General features: G+C 38.1%; 1 protein-coding gene across 4 annotated transcripts in view; it reads left to right on the forward strand.

The window, feature by feature from the left end:
• LOC111871882 (tripartite motif-containing protein 3) overlaps positions 1–22,846 on the forward strand; it is a 102,245-nt gene extending 79,399 nt beyond the window's left edge. For all 4 annotated transcript variants that reach the window (XM_023865264.2, XM_023865263.2, XM_023865265.2 and 1 more), the window contains exons 3-11: positions 903–1,162; positions 2,005–2,172; positions 3,776–3,991; positions 7,345–7,632; positions 10,355–10,723; positions 13,914–14,099; positions 17,316–17,423; positions 18,420–18,570; positions 20,529–22,846. In XM_023865264.2, the coding sequence (XP_023721032.1) occupies positions 903–1,162; positions 2,005–2,172; positions 3,776–3,991; positions 7,345–7,632; positions 10,355–10,723; positions 13,914–14,099; positions 17,316–17,423; positions 18,420–18,570; positions 20,529–20,767 (1,985 nt within the window). In that variant the 3' untranslated portion in view covers positions 20,768–22,846. The remainder of the gene's footprint in view (positions 1–902; positions 1,163–2,004; positions 2,173–3,775; positions 3,992–7,344; positions 7,633–10,354; positions 10,724–13,913; positions 14,100–17,315; positions 17,424–18,419; positions 18,571–20,528) is intronic.
• Positions 22,847–23,704: the final 858 nt, after the last annotated feature.

Below are 23,704 nucleotides of genomic sequence, written 5' to 3' on the forward strand. Positions count from 1 at the left end.
GAATAGTTATTCTTAATTTTTTATTTTTGTTGGTGGATATTTCATAATTAATTTGGACCTTTCCATTCTGTTAACATGGCATGCACCTACGGGCTGGACGACCAAGAGGTTGGAGTTTGAGTCCCGGTAGGGTCAAGAATTTTCTCTTTTCCACATTGTCCAGACCGAGACTGAGGTCCACCCAACCTCCTATGCAATGGGTACCAGGGGCTCCTTCCATGGGGGTGAAGCGGCCGGGACGTGAAGCTGAATACTCACCTCCAACTAGTGCCGAGGTCAAAAAAATGTGGATCCATACACCCACTCCCCCATATACCTTCACAGCATAGTGCTTAATTAGTTAAGCACAGGGATAATTTTACCTATCGTGGCATTTACATCACTCTGTAATTCCACTCTGTTGATTAATGAAAATGTGTTCCTTTAATTCATCCAAAATATACCCTTGTTTGTTGTGTAGTTTTTGATGGCCATTTTATGATCTGGCTCATGTATTTCATCTCAGCAGCCATCATGCTGGATTTATTTACCCAGATTTTGCTGCAACAGAAGAAAGACTGAGGAGCTAATGTGTTACAGGTTCTTATTTTTGTATTTTATGGGCTGTTATTTATACAGGTGTATTGATTGTAATCATTCTTTTGTTTGTTTTTGTTTTTTAGGGCTGTAATTAAAAAAGTTTAATGTTAGAGGTATGTCTTGTTTCTCATATAAGGGAATTGAGGGTATTGACATATTCTGGTTTTTGTTAAGTTGGTTATTTAACTGTTCCTGCATTGTTGATAATGATTTTGTTTAAAATTCGATTTTACCATTATTCTACACTGAAAAGCATATGGTACTAACTAGTATGAACATGCCCAGTGTTAACATTAATTACTTATTCACATTTTTGTTAGCAGGTATGTATGATGGGAGTGAACATACACCAAAACTTCTGCCATGTTCACACACAGTGTGTTTACACTGCCTCTCAAGGATTGCAGCCTCTCAGACACGTGACACAGGGTCATTCCGGTGTCCCATCTGTCGTGAGTTGATTACAATCCCGCGTGGAGGAGTGAGTGCACTTCCGCCCTCATTCCTGGTTAATCAGCTGCTGGATCTCATGTCCCGACAGCGGAGGGAAGTCATTCCTAAATGTTCTGTGCACATCAATCAGGTACAGGCTCCTACAGCACATATAAACACTTGAAATAAGATGCATCACAGGGTATGTCTCAGAACGGTACAATATGAAGGTAAAGCTCGTATATTAAAACCACATCATTGCGAATCTTGTATGTTGCAGGAATTGCTGTTCTGTGAGACTTGTGATACAGTGTTCTGTACACTCTGCACCGGTGGAAGTCACAGCACAAGTGGAACGAGTTGTGAACATACCATCATCCCTTTCTCCATTGCAATCAAACGCATGTCTGAGATCCTCCTCTATAAGGCGAATGAGTGCATATCTAAGGTTGGTATCAGTTGTATTTTACATTGGTTCTCATGTATGACTTCAGGTCACAAATCTTTTAAACAAGTTCTTTTCAGATATCTTCAGGTGTAATGTGAATCACAGGTTTTGAATTGGGCTGGGAGGAAGTGCACTTCAATGGGACTGTAGGCTCTTGAAGGGGCAACTGTTCCAGGACAGGAAAATAGTATAGTATAGTATAGTATAGATAGACTCGTATGACCGAATGAGAAAGTTGGATAGACGAGTATTTGGCCAGAAGTCTGTCTTAAGAGAGTCGCCTTCGAAGGCAGTCTAGTATTTGCCGAGATATAGTGGAAGCAGTAATTGTGATGCTGCAAGTGATAGTAACTGTATTCCTGACTGTAAGTAAGTGTGGATGAATGAGTGCAATAAATAATCATTGAGTCCGAAGGGTATGTGAAGTTATTTGCCACGTGACATACCCAACGCGTGACAATGTTTCCCCGAAACATAAGTTGACGTTCAGCGGATTACATGACGACATATCCCAGAAGACAGAATNTGAATCTTGTATGTTGCAGGAATTGCTGTTCTGTGAGACTTGCGATACAGTGTTCTGTACACTCTGCACTGGTGGAAGCCACAGCACAAGTGGAACGAGTTGTGAACATACCATCATCCCATTCTCCATTGCAATCAAACGCATGTCTGAGATCCTCCTCTATAAGGCGAATGAGTGCATATCTAAGGTTGGTATCAGTTGTATTTTACATTGGTTCTCATGTATGACTTCAGGTCACAAATCTTTTAAACAAGTTCTTTTCAGATATCTTCAGGTGTAATGTGAATCACAGGTTTTGAATTGGGCTGGGAGGAAGTGCACTTCAATGGGACTGTAGGCTCTTGAAGGGGCAACTGTTCCAGGACAGGAAAATAGTATAGTATAGTATAGTATAGATAGACTCGTATGACCGAATGAGAAAGTTGGATAGACGAGTATTTGGCCAGAAGTCTGTCTTAAGAGAGTCGCCTTCGAAGGCAGTCTAGTATTTGCCGAGATATAGTGGAAGCAGTAATTGTGATACTGCAAGTGATAGTAACTGTATTCCTGACTGTAAGTAAGTGTGGATGAATGAGTGCAATAAATAATCATTGAGTCCGAAGGGTATGTGAAGTTATTTGCCACGTGACATACCCAACGCGTGACAATGTTTCCCCGAAACATAAGTTGACGTTCAGCGGATTACATGACGACATATCCCAGAAGACAGAATTCTCCATAACCACCACTGTGAGAACCTCAGATCCTACACAGCGCTATATCCCAGAAGACATAACTCTCCATAACCACCAGTGTGAGAGCCTGAGATCCTACACGGTGTTATATGCCAGAAGATAGAACTCTCCATAACCTCCGCTGTGAGAACCTCAGATCCTACACAGCGCTATATCCCAGAAGACAAAACTCTCCATAACCACCGCTGTGAGAGCCTCAGATCCTACACGGCGTTATATCCCAGAAGATAGAACTCTCCATAACCTCCGCTGTGAGAACCTCAGATNGTGTATGACTTCAGGTCACAAATCTTTTAAACAAGTTCTTTTCAGAAATCTTCAGGTGTAATGTGAATCACAGGTTTTGAATTGGGCTGGGAAGAAGTGCACTTCAATGGGACTGTAGGCTCTTGAAGGGGCAACTGTTCCAGGACAGGAAAATAGTATAGTATAGTATAGTATAGATAGACTCGTATGACCGAATGAGAAAGTTGGATAGACGAGTATTTGGCCAGAAGTCTGTCTTAAGAGAGTCGCCTTCGAAGGCAGTCTAGTATTTGCCGAGATATAGTGGAAGCAGTAATTGTGATACTGCAAGTGATAGTAACTGTATTCCTGACTGTAAGTAAGTGTGGATGAATGAGTGCAATAAATAATCATTGAGTCCGAAGGGTATGTGAAGTTATTTGTCACGTGACATACCCAGCACGTGACAATGTTTCCCCAAAACAAGTTGACGTTCAGCGGATTACATGACGACATATCCCAGAAGACAGAATTCTCCATAACCACCACTGTGAGAACCTCAGATCCTACATGGCACTATATCCCAGAAGATAGAACTCTTCATAATCACTGCTGTGAGAACCTCAGATCCTACACAGCGCTATATCCCAGAAGACAGAACTCTCCATAACCACCGCTGTGAGAGCCTCAGATCCTACACGGCATTATATCCCAGAAGATAGAACTCTCCATAACCTCCGATGTGAGAACCTCAGATCCTACTTATCAGTAGTTTTACCTGTGTGTGAAATTTGTGACTCACTGGTATATGTGTATGTGCTTTATGGACAGCTGTCGCAAGCGCAGGATGCTGTGACCCAAGAATTGCACAGGTTGGACTTGGCTACAGAACACTGCTTAGATCAAGTGACCAGAACATTTCAAGATGTTTCTGCACTTCTAGAGCACAGGCGACAGGAAATGGTGGCTGCTGTTGGTGCAGCATGTGAGGAAAAGAGAAAGGTTCTAGAAGAACAACTTGCTCTTATAGAGGGTGAGAAAAATAAGGTGAGGTATATAAACTTAAGTAACTTTCTGCACATTAGCCCATTCTCGTGCCATCATTTAAGGAGCTTTTCCTCTGACCTCCCTTTCAAAGTTGACAATGGAGCATTTCATGGACACAGTTTTCATGAAACCAAAATGGGCTGCTAGTTGCCTCACTGTTGGTTTAGTTTTCTTCTAGCTAGCAAGCATATGGAAGGATGCTTCTTGATTTTATCTCCACATACAAAAAAAGCAAGAAGATATAAACTTTTAAATAATGCTTTGGGATTATTTAATTTTGAATCAGTGCTGTGCAATATGTATTTACACAGTCTGTGAGTACACACTTGTGCATGCGCTATTTAAAATTTTATGTGAAACCTAACGAACTTCATGGTACAGAGTCCTTCTTGAGAACCTTATTGGACAAAGGATGAATGATGTGTAGTCATCATGAATTTGTAATATGTGACATGTTTTATATCCAGCCCTGTTGGGGAGATGATTGGATCCAATAAGTGAAAAATAAATGTAAATGTAAATGTACACCTGATAAGATGCTTGGTTGCTGGTCAAAAACAATTTTCTGCCTTTTATAGAACCTGTCTGATACTGGAGCACAGTGCCTCGTGTTCAGTGCAACAACCAGTTTGGTGCAATACTTTGTTTAGATTGTTCACTGCCTTGAAAATCCACCTGCACATGGATAAGTTGTGAGAAATGGGTGATGTCTGAGCACTTCTGATTTTGACACTTCTGGATATTCATGGGAGGGAACTGGACCAGAATTCAACCAACAGTAGTTCATTAACCTTTTTCAGCGTAAAATCAGAGATAGTGTCTTTTCAAAATCTATTAGTTTGCATTGACATCTTGTCAGGTATGTTCTCCCATCCAAAGTAGAAGGGAAGTAGGGCAAAAAATTTGTGCTGAAATTGTTCAAATGTTAGATAATGTCACTGAGAACCATTTAATCCAACCTACATTCAGAATCTGTCAACAGGTCATTCAAAGATGGAATATATTCAGACATCTTGCTTTTTCTTGATCCAAAACTCAAATTTACATTGAAAATAAGCAATTCTATCCCCTTTATTGGCTATGAGATTTTTTTGTTTCCCCCATTGCAGCAAGAAGTTTACTTTGCCAGTCTTTGTGAAAATGCCTGCCAAATGTCTCCAGTTTTGCACCCACAAGGTATTTTGTAAATGATGGAATAGACGATTTCAGTGCTTTCCAAAGAAAGCAGAGAATCTGAATGAAGCGCTTTCTTTCTTCCACTAAGAGTCCTACTTCTGTGTGCAAAAGCAGTGTTTATGTTCACTGCACATTTCCTCACAGAGAAGTTTAAACAACTCGGTACTAAGGGACCTGAACTCTGTATGGTTTGTTGTTTTTATGGCTTCATCCACCATATTTTTCAGGCTTATTTGCATCCTTTAAAATGAGTGGATATCAGTGGAGCATACAATGACTAATCAAGCAAGATGATACCAAAGCTTTGATATAGATACCATCCCTGCTATATTTCTGAATATTGCTCTTGCTCCAGCTGTACACACATCAACATATTTCTGCCACCTGATTTCATGTTCTTTTATGTAGGTATCCATGATATTATATATGTCTTTATCTGTAGTGTGGTTTTCAAGGGACTACAGCACAGTTAATCTTCCTCAGTTTTATTTTGGTAGCAGGAACAAGCAAACTTGATAAAGACTGTCAGTCTGGATACATCTGTTGATTCATTAATTTGTAATAAAAACCACTGCATTATATAAGTTGCATGTTTTTCATCAGCTGATGGAACCTGAATGCAATTATGAACACCTGCTTATCCATCAAACACCCCACCATTCTAACACATGCGTTAATTCTTTATTTATTTACTTTATTAATTTCTGTTCATCCATACTGGTACAACCACTGGATATAGAAAAGTAAAAAATGAATACAAGACAGTACAATAATAATTACAATAACAATTAAAGTTTTCAGCATTGTATAAGTTTTCCCTGTGCATGTAATTTGGTAATTCACCCTGTAGGAGGCCATTTCATTTCATTTATTCACCTTCCATAAATCCTGTTGAAATGCTACCAGGGTTGCATTTCCATTGTTACTCTTTACAACTTGGGCTGTCAGCTGTGACAGCATTTTAGTGCCTCAGCTTCTACTTGAAAGACATGTGTCTTTAGCTGTATGTTTTGGTCAAGAAATTTCAGAATGCCCATCTACATAGTTTAGCACTGTTTATACTCAATAATGCTTGTAAACCCCAAAGACAATTAAGATTTACATTACCCATTTCTGCTTTCACTGAGCACTGCATCTGGATTGTCGCTGTTGGTGCCTTCAGACAATGATGTTGACTGAAATTTGTTTGCCTCCTTTGTTCCAGCTGCAACCTTGCCTGATCTGTTCTTTAAAATCCTCCCTTTAGCCACTGATTCATCAAAGAATGTACAATTACATAGAAAAGTGGCTAACTGCTGGAAATTTTGCACTTGCATAAGTGATTAAAGTATAAAAGATTAAAGGAAAATTAACACTGCTTATGTATGCTTCACAATTCTGATGGCAGCGTACCGCAGCTCAAACAAGACAGAACTGTTGTTTGAGACAGTTCACATATGTGCCTTACTCTGCAATAGACACAATGATGTATTGCTCATATCTCTTACATATATTGCCCCATGCTCATTTTTTAATAAATGTGTTAGGTATAGGGAGTTTCTGAATACAGTTTATTAGCAGTGGTAAGAAATCCATGTATCACACAATTAAAGTACCTTTGTGTTTCTTTTAAGGACATAACTTACTTATTCATGAATTTTGTAAAATTAAAATTTGTCATTAGAGAAAGTTTTTGCAGATTACCTTGTAACTCTTGGCACAGACTGTGCGCTGTATAAAGTACACAAACAGCTGTTAACATTACTTCCAACTACTACCATGCTTTTATTGCACAATATCAGTTACAAAATTTGAGATGACATCCCTAGGTATGTAGTAGTAATAGTAAATAAAGCTGTTAAAAGTTTCTTTTTAATTCTTTTGAAAAATCGGTTGAAATATAGTGACCGTTTTTTAAGATTCATATCATGTATTCTTTAGCCCTTCAGTTCTGAATCTTGGGATCTTATGCTAGAACTTACTATTGGAGAGGTTCTTTTGACTGTTCTTAGTAGAATACATGTCCAAATAGCTTTTTTTTAGGAGGAGTGAATTTGATTTTTGAGGGGTACTTCTTTTAGTGTCATCTTTTCATATTTTATGTTACTATTAGTACTCTGTCTGATTTTAAGTGATTCAGGTGCTGTAGAGTATAGGTCTCCTGTCATGGTGTTAAGACATTACTGCTCTGTGTTTAGGTGGAGAGAGAATGTGAAGGTTTGCAGTATCAGGTGGAGGTCCGCAACATCACACAGCGTATTGGCAGCCTAAGTGAAAAGTTAGATGCTGCAGGAACACTAGGAGAGCCTCGAGAAAACGCATTTCTTACATGTGATTTCACTCACAATGATAGCTATGCAACACTTGAGACTGCTCTCTCCAAGCTTGGCCGAGTTCGCACAAGCACAACATTTCCCAGCTTGTGTACGGCACATCTAAACAGTCCAGCAGTAACACAACTAGAAACAATAGCTCTTATTCACACAGTAAGTAAGGTGGTATCACAGACTGCTCAGTATCATTCCAGAATGGAACTGGAATGTATTACAGATACAATGTCTCAGTTTTAAAATCAATTAATTAATTAGTAAAAATTTGTCTCAATAAAATGAATGCAGCATGCTTTATTTGACATGAAATTTTGTGTAAAGTGATAGCACAAATTGACTGATATGAATTTAATTTCATCAGTGAAGTTTAAGAACAATGAGGATTGCATTTAATGAACTTTGATTTGTCTTCATGTGTATGCAGACAGTTAAACAGTTTCCATTTTTTTTTTTCAAAATTTCAAGCTTAATGTAACTCAGAATTCCCAAATACTTAGAAAAACAAACTATTTGCACATCTCCTACATGAAAAAAGCATATGCAAAATCTTGTACTTTGAGGGTATTGCATGAAATGTTTACCCCTTCCTTTTTTTTGTTAAAAATGATCAATCCCTTGTTAGGAAGGAATATCAAACTTTATCAATGAATGCAATAGTGGCAGTATAGTTACCCACATATTAGACAATGGAATATTTGCTGTCAAGGAAAGCAGAAGTTACACTGTTTTTTGTGTCAGCAGAAAATGTTGCATAAGCAAAGAGATATCTTCATGTGTAGTTACTATAGGATTCTGACGATGGTGTATAACACACAGAGATATTGGATTTTTGGACTTTAGCCATCGTCCTGGTTTTAAGATAACTAAGAAAAACACGACATTTTGGAAACTGGATCTGTTTCCATCCTCAGGTGAGGGAAAACACCTATTCTGTTGGGTCCCTTAGAAAGAGCTAGCCTCAATCCATTGTGTTTTCCCTCACCTGAGGACGGAAACAGATCCAGTTTCCGAAACGTCACGTTTTTCTTAGTTATCTTAAAACCAGGACGATGGATAAAGTCCAAAAATCCAATATCTCTGTATGTTCATGTGTGTTTGGTGCCTGGTACCTGGATTTCTGCAAAACAAAGAATATGAAGATTCACAAAGGCAGTTCAGAAAGAAGGGTTCAGTGCTGGAGCGAAGGATCTTTCACTTCAAGCATCCATAGCCCAGAGAATATAGAAATTGAAAGCAATAATGCAACAAAGCTAGAGAAAATCAATGAGGGAAAGAATAATGAAATTGGGCAGATCACAGTGTTTAATTTAACAGATGTTGCTCTGAGATCTGCACATTTTGTAGAAGGTGTGATGCTCAGACTTGGTGAACATGATAAAGAGCAGAGAATTAATTTTGTTGCATTGTTGTATTTCACAACACAAGATTATCTGATGATCAGTTCAGTTTGTTTGGATTGAAAATAAGCAAAATATAAATTTCTGGGCTAATGAATGTCTATGTCAAGTACATAATAAATGATGATTGGTGGAATAAAATTACTGTGAGGGTTGCCACAGTATAATCAGACCTTTCTTTTTCTTCAGTGACTCAGTCAACCCCATTATTTGTCATGCTGTATAACAAGTTTATGCTTCAAATTATTGTTCATGGACTGGTGGTTAACACTTGATGGTCTGTGCAAGATAGACACAACTAATGTGAGCCATGATTTCCTGGATAGTCGTTCCTCACCATTGTGTAGGTGACCATGTCTGTGGAGAGGATTGGCAGTCCTATAGGATATTAATTCATGTGCTTTCTTTCTTTGGGACTGCAAGGAGAAATTATATCCAAGGAAACATGGTTTATTAATGTAAACCACACACATCTGCTGTTTCAGAATACATGACTTCATCTTGAGGAAGTCATAAAGCAGAATGATCATATTGAACAAGTTTTGCAGTGAGAACAACTTTGTGTTTTTGTGCTTGTGTGAATATAGGATTTATAACATTTTGTATTCAAAACTTGTGTATTTTTAAAGGGTAAACATTTTATGTGCTACTTCTTCTATTCTAAAGAAGTTTTCACTTTATTTCCTCTACCTTTTCAGAGTGGTGGTTCAGAAATGTGTGTTTGCTTCAAATGTAAACAAACAAATTGGAATATGCATTATAAAGTACATGCACAGTAAACAACAGACTTATTATGAGGCATTGAATATTGTTTATGAATTCTTTGACAGCATCTTGATTACCTGTAACCTAAAATTCGGTTGGTTATAAATATTGAGCAGTAATTAAAGTATATTAATATTTTTGTTCTGTATTTGAATTATGACAAAAGACTCACATTACATGTACAGTTTCTTTATACTGATGTATGACTCATGCAAGAGCTGCAATGTTTTCAATTTCCTTCCAGCACATAAATTAAATTTTAAAATAAAATTAGCAAGGAATGATAACTTACTAATGAAGAGTTCTATCTCCTGAGATATAATGCCATATAGTCTTGAAGGTGGAGGCAGCAACTTCAGTGGACTACAGGGCATTATACCCCAGAAGATATAACTCTTCATAACCACTGCCGTGAGAGCTTCAAATCCTGGATGACTTAGTAACTTTGTGACGATTTTTTAAAGTTTCTCTTGTTTTGGAGAAGTTTTACCTTGTTTACATTGAGTGAAAAGCTTTATTTTGTAACTTGCTATGGAAGAAGACCTGCAAGAAATACTGCGGGCTTGAACAATCATACAGCATGGCAGTTCTCTTTGTCTTTATTGCATTTGGGAAATTAGATTTATTTGTACAGTTATAAGAACTGCAGTTTCTGTATTTACTGTGTTTATTGAGTTTTTTGTTTGTAGTGTTCATTGGATTCTTATTTCCCATAGGTTGACTACCATGGTGATCCTCGTACATCAGGTGGTGATCCTGTCACTGTAGAAGTTCTCCCATTGGATGACTCTGGCAGTGAATCTGCAGCACTAGATTTTCAGATTGAGGACACTGAAGATGGCACATACAGGATCAAATTTCGACCCCCTGCTGCAGGAAGATATGTGTTAAAAGTGTCTGTATTTGAACGTCCTATTAAAGACTGCCCTTTGTTCTTTGATGTGACTGAACACAATAATCCAACAGCAGTGTATGGTTCACGTGGCTCAGGCAAAGATGAATTTCTTCAACCTGTTGCAGTTGCTGTTGATGAGGCTGATGGAGGAACAGTATATGTTGTGGATACCGGAAATTCAAGAATAAAGGTTATAAATCATAGTTTTATTTGAAAAAACTTCTGTTTTAGGAGGTTGTTCATTATTTCACATAATGAAATGCTCTTTATGAAGTCTTATAGCTTGAAAGAAGTTTACGGTCTTGTGCATCATAGTTTCCAAGCTATCAGACACTGTATCATAATGTGACACATGTAGGAGATACCCTGTGCTGCTGGTATGGCTTGTGCATATGTATTGTCATGTGTTAGTGACTAGACAAGAGGGTTTGGACTGAATATTAAATTTATTGAATGTTTATAACTTGTAACTACAAATAATTGTAGCACTTTCACTGTTCTGCGCACACTACAGATAACTACAACACACTTCAAGTCTTCCCAGTCTTCTAGTCTCCATGTGCTCATTGCTTGGTAGCAGCCTCTGACAGTGGGGATTCTCTTTACTGCTTCTGTGCTCAACAGCTCCTGTCCTCACTGGCTGGCCACTGACTGCTAGTCCTGGTGTGGTAATTGGCTACTGGCTTTCACAAGCACATTCATTGTTGGTTTTGAGTCCCATGGGACCCATGACCATATATTTTTGCCTCATGACTCTCTGCCAGTCCTGGTTTCCTTTTGTTTGGTTCAGGGAAATTCCTGCTGGTTTTCGCCAACACAGTCATTCTTGATTCCGAGTCCTGTGGGACCTGTGACAGTATTTTGCTTTCTCACAATTCTGGGAGTCATGCAGCCACTGGCACAGTCATTCTTCATTCCTCCTTATATAACTTCAACAGAGACTACATAAAAAACCCTTCCTCCAACAGTTTCTATATTGTTATGCACATATCCATTTCCACAAGAACGGTTTTATTGAGACGTTGCCTAGAAATGAACATCTTCCCTGGATCCAGTATTTTGGCATTTAGGCATCATGTCACAGTATTCTTGCAAGGAATCTCTTAGTCTTCTGCTTGCATTTAGCCCTGACTGGAGGAATACCAACTCCTTACTGTCATGAATCTCAGACTGATACATAAGCAATATTTCTGGATCAGTTTTTCTTGATACTCATATATTCAGTAGTCCTGTAATGTTTTATTAATCTCTACCTTTGTAATGTGACAGAGTTACTCTAACTTTCTGTTAATCCACTTTTATTTGTATAATCACACCTGATAAAACGTCTTCTGGGATATAATGCTGTATAGTCTGTTAGAAGTCTAGTGACATTTCAGAGGAACATGTTGCCTCAATCTTCAGGGTAGAAGAGTGAGATACTTATGGCATTGACTGTAAATATTACTGTCCTCAGAGATGTAACTCATATGATCTGGTACAAGTTTTTCACTTCTTAATTTCCTTTCTGATTCTCTCCTTGGAATTGGCCACAGGTACTGTTTTGTCTTTTCTTCCATTCAGTAAACTCTCTAAAAATAATCTTTTAAAGAATCCATGTTTATTACTCTATTCTCGTTAATTCCTTTTACCTCCTATTTGTTCACTCAGGACCCTATTTATTTACTTTATTTTTCTCCTGCTTTTTTATTGTTACCCCTTCTCTGCCCACTGAATCAGCTCCTGTTAGTGCTGTACAGATGTAGCAAAATGTCTCTGGTCTTTGTTGAGTGCTAAAAATACAAACTTGGGTTGGCCAACCAATGGAGGCACAGGGAGAGAAGAGAAGACCGCCAAGTATTAGTGCATATGGAAAGAAACCAATCCTTCCTTGTATTCCCCCCTTCCTCTTTTCATCCTTTGCCAGTCCTTTCCCTCCTTCTTCGACATAGCTCAGCCTCAGGGATATTTTGTGTCGACTGTATCTATTCTCTCATTCACATTTCAGTTAATAACTGGCCCTTTGAAAGGTCACCATTTCCTTACTATGGTTCACTTCCTGCACCTCATATGGTTCAAAGTCATTGTTTCTTCCATTCCCTCTGTCCATGGAAAGCAACCCTTTAAAGATCTACTATTCTGTACTTTGTTTGCCTTACTCCTATTGGTTCATTCAGAGACCTAGTCCTCTCTTTCCCTATATTCATGCCAAGTTTTTTGCTTCCACCATCAGCTTACTTCTTTACCCTGAAGATGGAAGCACTAGTTTCCTCTGAAATATTGTTACCTATCTGTGAAAACTACATGGTGTCATGTCTCAGAAGACAGCATCTTCATAAGCATGAGGATCATAGAACTTAAATCTCACATTCTAAGATGTTTATTAGATTTGGATTCTTGAAAAATGTATAAATATAAAAAACAACTTCAATTGTCACTTCCTTATCTACAAGATGAGAGAAGGAAAGAAATTGCAACAAAATATTTTCCTTACATTGGCTTTGCTAAATGCAGCATAAAACTTACGACTTGTCATTAGGAAACTTGGGGGGGGGGGCCTGTTATGTAAAGTACATGATGCTAACAACATGTTAAACTGCAATCTGAGTATTTACTTATTTGAAAACTTGCTTCGTATATGTTACTGTGTATAAAGTGGACACAGGAAGGGTCATGTCCATCCATATGATTCATATCTGAACCTACCAAATGGATTTCCACGAAACTTGGTATTGTGGATCTATATCAGAAATACAAATGCAAATTTGATTTGCATTTGTTCACTATAATCCCTGCTTTACATGAAGTTCAAATCAAATCTACTGCTTCTTTCAGAAATGGCTCATCATACAAAAGAAGGATTATGTGGGCAAAAACTAAGATGTACATTTGTATCTGAAACATTTTTTGATATTCAGAATTACTGGGTTTTTGGACATTTAGAATCTATTTTTGATATGGTGGATATTTAAAAATTACAAGGAAGAAAGATGATTTGGTGCTCACTTAAGCACAGAAAGATCTTTACTTTGTCAAGGAAAAATAATTTATAGCTATGGACAGTGTGATTAACTTGGCAGTGCAGCATTATATTTAGGTGAATATCAAAGTCAGTAAGGTATGAAAAATAGCAAATGACATTTATAATATTTTTTCTTTCCCTAGTGTCACAGCATATCAGAAGTAGTCACCTAGAGTAATGATTTTCAAATTTTTCTTTCAAACTGTGAAAGTTCACAGATAAAATAAGGAGCCTTGTAAATTTATATAGGTTTTTCCTGAGAAGGCTCATTAAAGTGGGCTGTGACTTTGACTTCTGTTTCAAGAAGTCGGTAGGGCTCCATCATCTCTTCAATATAATGTTATATCATGCACTGATGTACTATGTATGTCTGCTGTAGGTGCTTACACCAGAGCTGGAGTTTGTTCGTCATATAGAAAATGAGGGTCTGGCGGGGCGGAGCTGCACTGGTATTGCTGTTTCCAACAGTGGGCTTGTTATAGTCAACTGGCGCAACAAATCCGTTACTGAGTTATCTCCTCTTCATGGTGACACACTTTCCAAATTTTCATATAATGCCTTCCAGGTAAATACATTTTATTTTAACATCTTATTTCTGGTGTTCAGCAGTCTCCTGACCTAATCTCTTGAAACATTCTTGTGTAAATTATCATTCCTAGTTTTGGCACTCAGACGCATTTGTTTTTTCTTCCTTTCTCCTAGCACAATTTACTGGAGGGTTAACTGACTTCTTGATACTGTAATGTGTTAGTGAGCAGATGCGGGGTTTGGATTGATGATTGGATTTATTGAATACTTAGAACTCATTAACTACATGTAACTATAACAATTTCATGGATCTACACACACTACAAATCACTGTACTACAGCACACATAAAGTCTTCTGTGTGTTTGCCAGTCATTGCTTAGTAAAAGTCTTCTAACAGTGACAATTCCTTTGCTTCTGTGCTCATGTCTGTACTGGCTGGCGACTATCTCGCAACTGACCATCAAATGCGGCTCCCAACTGCTGCCTGGGTTCTTGTTATTTAACTTTGGCATGGACCACAGAGAAAACACAATTTTCATCAATTCCTCTGTTGTTGCTGATGTGCTGGCAAGCTGTTGCCTAGCAGTGTCTCACTTGTTTATCAGTCCATTACCACACAACGGACAGTGTTTAGATAGTCATGTCACAATTTAAAAAGTTATAACGTTACAGAAACCTAGTAAGGAACCAAAATTGCCTCAGAATTTATGTCTGATAGCTTCTTGTCCACAAGAGGCAAGCTACTGTCTCAGCCAGCCTGGTGTCCTTGCTATATAACCTTGGGTCAGACTCAAAACAAAACATCACCTCCAACAGCTTTTCTGTTGTTGTTACAGGCAGTTGCCTAGCTATAGCCTGAATATCATTTCCATGAGAACATGTTTACTGAGTAGATTCTAAAGGGTTCTGACAATGATGCATGACACTGAGCTGTTACTAAGAAACGCATATTCCTTCTTACGATTGTTTCATAGCAACAGTCCTACATGTTACAGTATAAATTGTATAAATTAAAATTTTCCATCAGTCTAATCACACGCAGCTTTCATCCTGCCATATTCATTCATTCATTCATTCACATTCCATAAAATCCTTACATGGTTTAAACAACCAACAGATATAGAAATCGTCAAGTAGTATGAACTCATCTTGCTCATAAATCAAGCAGGTGTCACACCCAGGACCTCTGGATCTGTAGCCAGGAACTCTCACCACTAGACCACAGAGTTCTTCAGCTTTTTATTGTGTACAGCCTCATTTTAATAGTCATGTGGAACATTTGAAATATGAGGGTCATACTGAAAGTCATGAGCAACAATTTTTTATAAAGTAACATGCTTTATTATTGACAAACTAAATACACCACCTCAATCTACATACCTTTTTTTATTTTTCCACATAATCGCCACTTCTTTGTACTCATTTCTCCCAGCGTTCTGGGAGTTTGAAAATTCCCCTTCTGTAAAATTCCGTTCCAGCCATCTGAAGACACTGACACACTGCATTCTGAATTGCCTCCCTTGTCTCTAAACGTCCATGCAGCTGATCCTTCACAAATCTGAAAAGATGGTAGTCAGAGGGTGCCAGATCAGGGCTATAGGAGGGGTGTGGAAGAATTTCCCACCCCATCTTTGCAATTGCTTCCAATGTGAGGCGAGCGGCATGGGGGTAAGCGTTGTCATGCAGGATGATGATGTTTCATCCTGGACGTTTATCGCACAATGCACGACGGAGCTTGTGCAGCATCTGGACATAACGAGCAGCATTGATGGTTTGCCCAGGTTCCAAGAATTCGGCCAGAATAAACCCCTCTGCATCCCAGAAGACTGTGGCCATCACCTTCACAGCTGATGGCACTGTCTTTGCCTTCTTTTTTGATGGAGAATGCAAATGGTGCCATTCCGTACTCTGCCATTTCGTTTCAGGTTCGAAATAGTGAAACCATCGTCACCTGTCACAATACAGAGCAATAAATCATCACCTTTGTGTCGATATCTCTGCAGCAGTTCCGAGGTGATAGCTTTTTGCTGACCTTTGTGGTCTTTGGTCAATAACTGCGGGACCCAACGAGCACAAACTTTCCTATAGCACAAGCTTTCAATCATCTCCTGTACTTCGCTGTGCCCTATTCCAAGTTTTCGGGCTATTGTGCCCACAGTCACACGCCTGTCATCTTGAATAATCACATCCACTCTTTCCTTGTTGCATTCAGTTGAGGCTGTTCAAGGACGACTGCTCTGAGGCTCATCTTCGATGCCGGTGTTCCCATCTTTAAAATGGTTCAGCCATCTTCGAACACTGCTCGCACCCATGCACACACTTCCATAAGCACGCTGAAGTCTCTGTTGAATTTCTGCAGCAGGGATTTCCTCTTTCACAAGAAATTCGATGACAGCATGCTGGCGAAACGACATATCATTGTTGGCCATTTTGTTAGGAGTGATACTGGTCACGTGATGCAAGCTATTGATGTCACAAGACACTCAGGGTTGACACAACAGCTGGTTCCACCTACCATTGTACTCTCTTTCGTCTGCTGTTCCCAGGTTGCATGCCAAAAAAAGTTACTCATGACTTTCGGTACGACCTACATGTTACATATGTTATTTTGATTTCTTTATCAAAGATATCACCTGCAGTAGAAGAGTCATCAAGTTCAATATCTGAAATATGTACACACACACACACACACACACAGAGACAGAGACAGAGACAGAGACAGGACATGATGTACTATTTGTCAGACAAAAGTACTTATATGTGTATACCAGTGTTGACATACTTTCAGATACAATTCTGATGCTTGGTAATAACTACACTTTTTGCTTGTGAAATCCTCCACAAATAATTAAAACCTCACTTCCTTATAATGGAATCACTGGCTATGGATCAGTCACCGTCACATAACACAGACATTTGCTACATGGAGACTGAGCACCTAATTGTACACACTATGCTGTACCTTTTATCATTCTACATATTCTGGCTGAATGGCCATTTTAGCCATTTTACATTGAAGAATGCCACAGTTCCCACACATATTTTACCCTGTGCTGAGGCATGGGTTTTGAATTAGAATTTTGTATTGGCACAAATAGGCATAAATATGACACATCTTGAAATCCATACACACCTATAATGGACTCATCCTCTCATGCATTTAGTGGGTCATTCACTCATTTCATATCTCTGTGTTTGTGTGTGTTTTACCTCGAGTTTCATGTTTAATAATCATATGTGTAATTTGCTAGGAACCGATTGATGTGGCAGTGGACAGGGGATATGGTCACATCCTCGTAGCAGACAATGGCCTCAGTTGTGTCTTCATTTTTGATTCTGATGGAAAGATTCTTTTTCAGGTATATATCTCATTTTAAAATTTAAATATATTTAATTCATGTACCTTAAGCATGTCATGTTTGGGAGTAATGAATCAGTAAGCTGTGATACATTTTTAGAATTAATCATAATGTGACACAGCAGAAGAAAATGATCCATTAAGTTTATTAACTCAGAGGAGCAACCCCTGAGTTAACACTACTTCTTGCAGCCCTGTTTCCCAAAAACTCTCATTTTGTATGGCTTGAAATTCCTAGGATGAATTTGGATGATGTTTGGAATCTTTTGGGCACATTTCAGTCTCCAGAACACTAACCTTTCAGTTTAATTGGTTGGTTGATTGGTAAGTACAGTAGCTGAATGACTTGCAGAATATTATGAATGGTCAAAAGTTCTCACAAAAACTGCTGAATATGACAGCTCAAGGACATATATGCAAAAATATGCCTTGCTCTCACCGAATTTAAGTATTTAAAGTGCTGAAATAAAATCTCTAGTTTACTGTATCATTATTATCATTATAAATCCACAAGTATAATCACATGTATTCATTCTGAATATGACGTCTCTTTGCCTCATGTTGGATAGGAATCATTTGGCATGTACTGTAGCTCTTAACAACTCCACCATTTCACATATTGTGTTTCGTTTAGCATCATAAATCATGTCACGTACACAATGAAGGTTTATTGTAGTACATAGTTACTGAGACTATTAGAACATACTGTTTGTCATTGCTTTTAAATGTCTATACTTTTTATTCCAAAATGCAGTTTTACAATTCTGTGGGTTTCTTTTGCTCTTTTCCTGAATGTCACATACAACTTGATGCAAATGCCATTCTTTCACTTCTGACTACAACACAACACAGGCATAAACATATTCATACAAACCAGCATGCCTGTTAACAGTGGGACATGAGGCCTGCAATGTGAATTTTCTTATCAGGTGTAATTTTGTTTTAGCTTATCCCTATACTGGAGTTTATGCCAATTTTATAACTCTGGATTTCACAGGTAGGGAAGAAAGGCAGTCAGAGAGGTTACTTCAACCTGATCTCATCAGTAACAGTTGGACCAAGTGGAGAAATTATTGTTGCTGACTCTCGCATCCAAGTATTCTCAGCAAAAGGAGACTTCCTTGAAGAACTTTATCCAGAAGGAAAAGGTTAAGTCTGTATTTAGTTAATTTCAAATTTTCAGGTATCAGAGCAGGAATATGTTATAAATAGGTTTACAAAATATCCTTTAACCTGCCACTGTCAATGAATAAGGTATTTTCATTGGCTGTGTTAATATTTTGTCATAAAGCTAAAGTTATCCCTGGGCTTAAATAATTAAACACCACATCATGAAAATGTATGTAGGAGAGGAGATGTAGGTCCATCATTCTTGACCTCAGCACGAGATGGAGGTTACTGGTCAGCTTCATGCTCTGCTGCTTTATCTTGGAGGGGGGGGGGAGCCACTGCTATCCAGTGGATAGGAGGCTGTGTGGGTCATAGAGCTGGTCTGGATGTTACAGAGAAGAGAAAAATCTCTGCCCCTGTTGGGACTTGAATCCTACACCTGCACACGCACGCACACACACACACACACACACACACACACAATTTTTCCAGTCTCTGTCAAGCTGTGTAACAAAATGTGAAATTAATTGCAAAATGCAAAACTAAGCGATAAAGTTCACCCTGTACTTATTTAAGCACTGTGCCATTTTGTTGTGGAGGTATAGATCCACACATTCTTAACCTCAACTCTACGTGGAGGTGAGTTGTCAGCTTCGCACTTCAGCCATTTCACTCCCCAGGAAAGGAGTCCCTCATAGTCATTGGATAGGAGCCTGGGAGGGCCTAAGAGCTGGTCTGGATGCTGTCCCTAGAATTGAACCCCTGTTCTTCAGTCATCCAGTTGCTATACCAGCCGAGCTATCCTGAAATGTGTCATATTTTAAATGTCTTTGTATGTCTTAATAGTGTCCTGAATGATTCATTCCTTGCTAGTTTGGGCTACAGAGCACTGGTTATTTGTTTGCTGCATTGCTTCATGCCCTCTTACTAGGGTATACTACTTTTTTTAACAATAAATATTACATTACGTTTTCTCTTTTTTGGCTCCCAAGTTTCTTTTCAAACTCTCACATAAGCTCACTGAAGGAAAGCACTGATTTCTGTTCTCTGCACTTCAGCCTTTACACTGCTTCTGAAGTTCACTTGTGGGTAGTTTTTGTTAAATTAAATATTATAGTTACTTTCAGAAACTTGTGCTGAGTAACATTATATTAGAAGTGATGATATTGTGGATTATCAATACCTGAAACATATGGGGGGGGGGAAATCCTGCCCCACAGCGTGTTAAATAATATAAACCATACACCTATTTTCATTTAGGGGGTTACATTTTTCAGGTACACCATATCCAGTTTGTCATAATATGCAAGGAAAATAAGTAATTTTTGTTTTGTTTCAGTTTTCTTTGTGTTTAATTGACAAACTTAGCTACACACATTTTGTAAGTGTTATGTGAGTTTGAAAATTCCATTTGCTTTATCTACAGTACTATAAATGTAAACATTTTTGTTCCTTCATATTTTTGCTGTCTGATTTTAACATTTAAAATGTAATTTTCAGTTGCATATATTTATTTACTCCATGACTAATATTGCAGATTAAATCTTTGTCCTATTCTTGAATATGGTATCAAAAATAGACAACAACTTTCCCATTCTTGACATTTGAGATGCATGTTTCTCATGCAGTGTATACAAAGTGCCCTACAGTAATGTTGTGAATCAAACAATTTCTCTCTTCTTCCCCTCATACCCCAAACACTGTTGCTCATTTTGATCTGTGAATTAGGCTAGCTGTTGGAAGATAAAATGTTGAGGAGACATTCAAAGAGTTGTTAAAAATTTAAAGCCGTGTACACTTTCTGGGAATTTTCCATTTTTATCTTGCATAATAACACAGTGTTAATCTATGAAATAAACGGCATACTTTAATTAAAATGGTGTTGCTGTAAGCTTGTTAAATATTTAATATAAAAAAAACTTATTTTTATTGTGAGATAAAAATCAACTTTGTGATAAAAGAAGTGTCTTGAAGGTCCTGAAATTCTGTCATATAGGTCGTGGGAGGTACGGAGGTGTAGCAGTAGATGGAGAAGATCGGATCATTGCTACCCGCTCAGAGAAGAATCGTAATTATATCCAAGTTCTAAGGTTTAGTGATGGGGGTCTTATCTCAACCATTGACTCTCATGATTATCGACTGAAACGGCCTAGCGGGATGGCTGTCACCAGTGATCATCATGTCATTGTTGTTGACCTTGGAAATGATTGTGTTAAGAAGTATAGGTATTGGTAGGTAATAATCAGAGTTACCTCTTTACTGTGGTTTAGACCACTGTGGTTCAGTAGGAGTCACAGTGTTTGTGCTTATCTCACGCCACATCAGTCTAATTACAGGTTGGAGCAGTACTGCATGTATCCTCTTCACAGGGCTACATCCCAGTATTGGAATAAGCTTCTAATATTGGTTGCTGGACAAGTAATAAGTCAACAAGCATAAAATTTGAATGTGGTGTGTAGATGTTTAAATTCTTACATCGAACAGGAAAATAGTTTTCAGTTGGATGTTAAGATGTGCACAGTGTTATTACAAATGAATAACTTATACAGAGTCGGGTATATGCAGTGCATAAAATGGATGTATCTTATTTATTACCGTTTGTTTTAGAAGATAAACGAAAACTGTATTATCAACAATTATTTATATACTGTACTTTAATTTACAATTGTCTGAAAATTCAGTAGGATCAGACTTTTTGTTTACCATTGAGTGAATAACATTTTTCTCTACCTCTGATGGAAAGTATAAATTATTTCTCCCCAGCATTTCTGCCTATAATTATAATACAAACACTGACAGACAGTTCTGAGCATCTGTGTATTTCTATAGATTTTGTATATGGCTCTCTTTTTCCATTATTTTTAGGAGTTACCTTTCTTATATTTGTTTTTTAACATGGTAATGCTTTTTTAACATTGTGACTGAAATTGAAATATTGTGTTTTTATTGTTTTTGGTTCACTCATACTGAAAGTATCTCATTCTAGTACCACTTTTTTTGTATCACAGATTGAAATTGAAATACTATTATACAATTAGTCTAAACATGGCAATGTTTATCAGTTTGTGGCTTTGTCATTATCATGCTGTTTACAAAAAGAAGTATGAAAGTTATCCATGTAACACATTATTTACTGTGTTTCAGTCCAAAAAAATATCACAAAGGCAGCATATCTAATTATGTTTTGAAGAATATTCATCTATATGTGGCCCCTGTCATTAGTTGGGTTGTGTTTCTAAACATTGAAAAGCACCGCATATATCAAAAATATGTAAAACAGGAAGCATATTGAGCATGGTGTAGAAGGAGAAGGAAACAATGTGAGTGAGTCAGGGCACATGTTACAGCTTCTACTGTGGTCACAAGTAAGCAACTGATGCCTCTCATAGCAAGCTGTGGATATACAAAAATGTGGATAACAAATATGTATGACAGTAGTCACTGTTTTACCATAAAGGGGAGAGAGAAGGAAAGAAGAGTGATGATGGTAGGGTGGACAAATAAGTGGACTGGAGAGGAATACTGAGGACAAGAGTGAAGGAGGTAAAGGTTCAGAAGTTTATATAGCATTGTATAACATTAATCTAATTATTTTTTAACAAATTATGGTTGATTTATATTTGTACCCTATTTTATGTGCTGAAGCAGGTTACCAGATATGGAATTAGTCCCAGTGGGGGCACGAGATAATCAAGCTGGACAAAACAGTTACAAAATTTTCTTCTTCAATATTTGTTTCATCAAATCATTGCCTACATGCAGTAAAACTCAGAACTGTTCTAGGTGGGTAATTGTGGATGTTGCATCATGTCTGTCAAGTACCCATCATTTTCACATCTCTACAGAGTGTGTGTGTATATTGCATTACCCCACAGTGATAAGTTTTTCCTGTGGGTAGGATCACAGGATACAAAGTTTTTTTTACATTCATTACTGACCCTCCTATAGATGCATATCATCCTGTGACATTACATTTTAATGTAATGACTAGATATGGGGTTTGGATAGCTAATTGTATGTATTGGGCTCTTATAACTTGTAACTAGAAAGACGTATGGCACTCTCATGGATCTACACACTCTGCAGATCACTGTTCTGCAACATAGATACAGTCTTCTGTGTTTTAACAGTCATTGTCTGGTAATGTTCCCAACATTGTAGATCCCTCAGCTTCCATATACATGTCCTTACTGGCTAGTGACTGTCTCGCAGCTCCTCATGGCTGCAACTCACTAAGTTCAAATCAAAGTCAGTCTGCCAGTCCATCGCATTGTCAAGCTGCATCCAGGGCCCAAGAGTAGATTTTTGTTACCATCAGACAACCTTCATTTTTATTGATGTGGTGCACCCTCTGATTAGATGATGAGTCTGTCCTTTACAGTTATTGCTGGCTGTCGCAGGTGCAGTCATTCTTGGGTTTGAGTCCCACAGGACTCATGACCATATTTTACTGTCTCAGATTAGAGACCCCCCAACCTGGATGGCCAGGTCCCTGTATTTATATCCTCCAGTAGTAGGGTGGCCCAGTTATACCCCTAGGCACTGGCTTCCCTTTTCATTGCCTCCTATGACTCACAGAACTACAGTGGAGGTATTTGAAACTGCCTCCACATGGGCAGTTCACTGAGTTGCCTTGCCTTCACTGGCTATATAGCCTCGGCTTGGACTGCATAGAAAATACTGTTTCTAACAGTTCCTTCATTGTCACTGATATGCTGGCTAGCCATTGGCAAGTGACATCTTGCTTGCTTATCAAGCCATTCCCACACAGACAATGTTTAAGTAGCCATGTCACAGTATCTTTAATACCTGTGTCTCAGTGGTACAGTTTTTTTTTTAGTATGCCTGTCAAGTACTTAAAATTGCTAGTGAACATCATCCTGGTAATTTGAGTGCCTGAGCTATAGGTTGAAATCCTGAGGAAATGCATGTTGCTTTTTAATTTATTTTGTTTTATCACTGCCATCCATTGTGTAGTTCCCATTAATCTTGCAGCAGAAGAATGGAATATGTAATAAAAATACAGCGTTGTTAAAGGACCATCATTATTGTGGCATTATACTTCAGTGGGAGGAAAAGCACTTTTCAAACAACTGCTGTGCATAGGAAAGTGCATGTTCTCCAAAGATTTCACTGCATGCTCACTCAGTTACAATTCATTTCCTTAAAAGG

This window comes from Cryptotermes secundus, unplaced genomic scaffold (assembly GCF_002891405.2).
Source record: "Cryptotermes secundus unplaced genomic scaffold, Csec_1.0 scaffold1350, whole genome shotgun sequence".
Lineage (NCBI taxonomy): Eukaryota > Metazoa > Arthropoda > Insecta > Blattodea > Kalotermitidae > Cryptotermes > Cryptotermes secundus.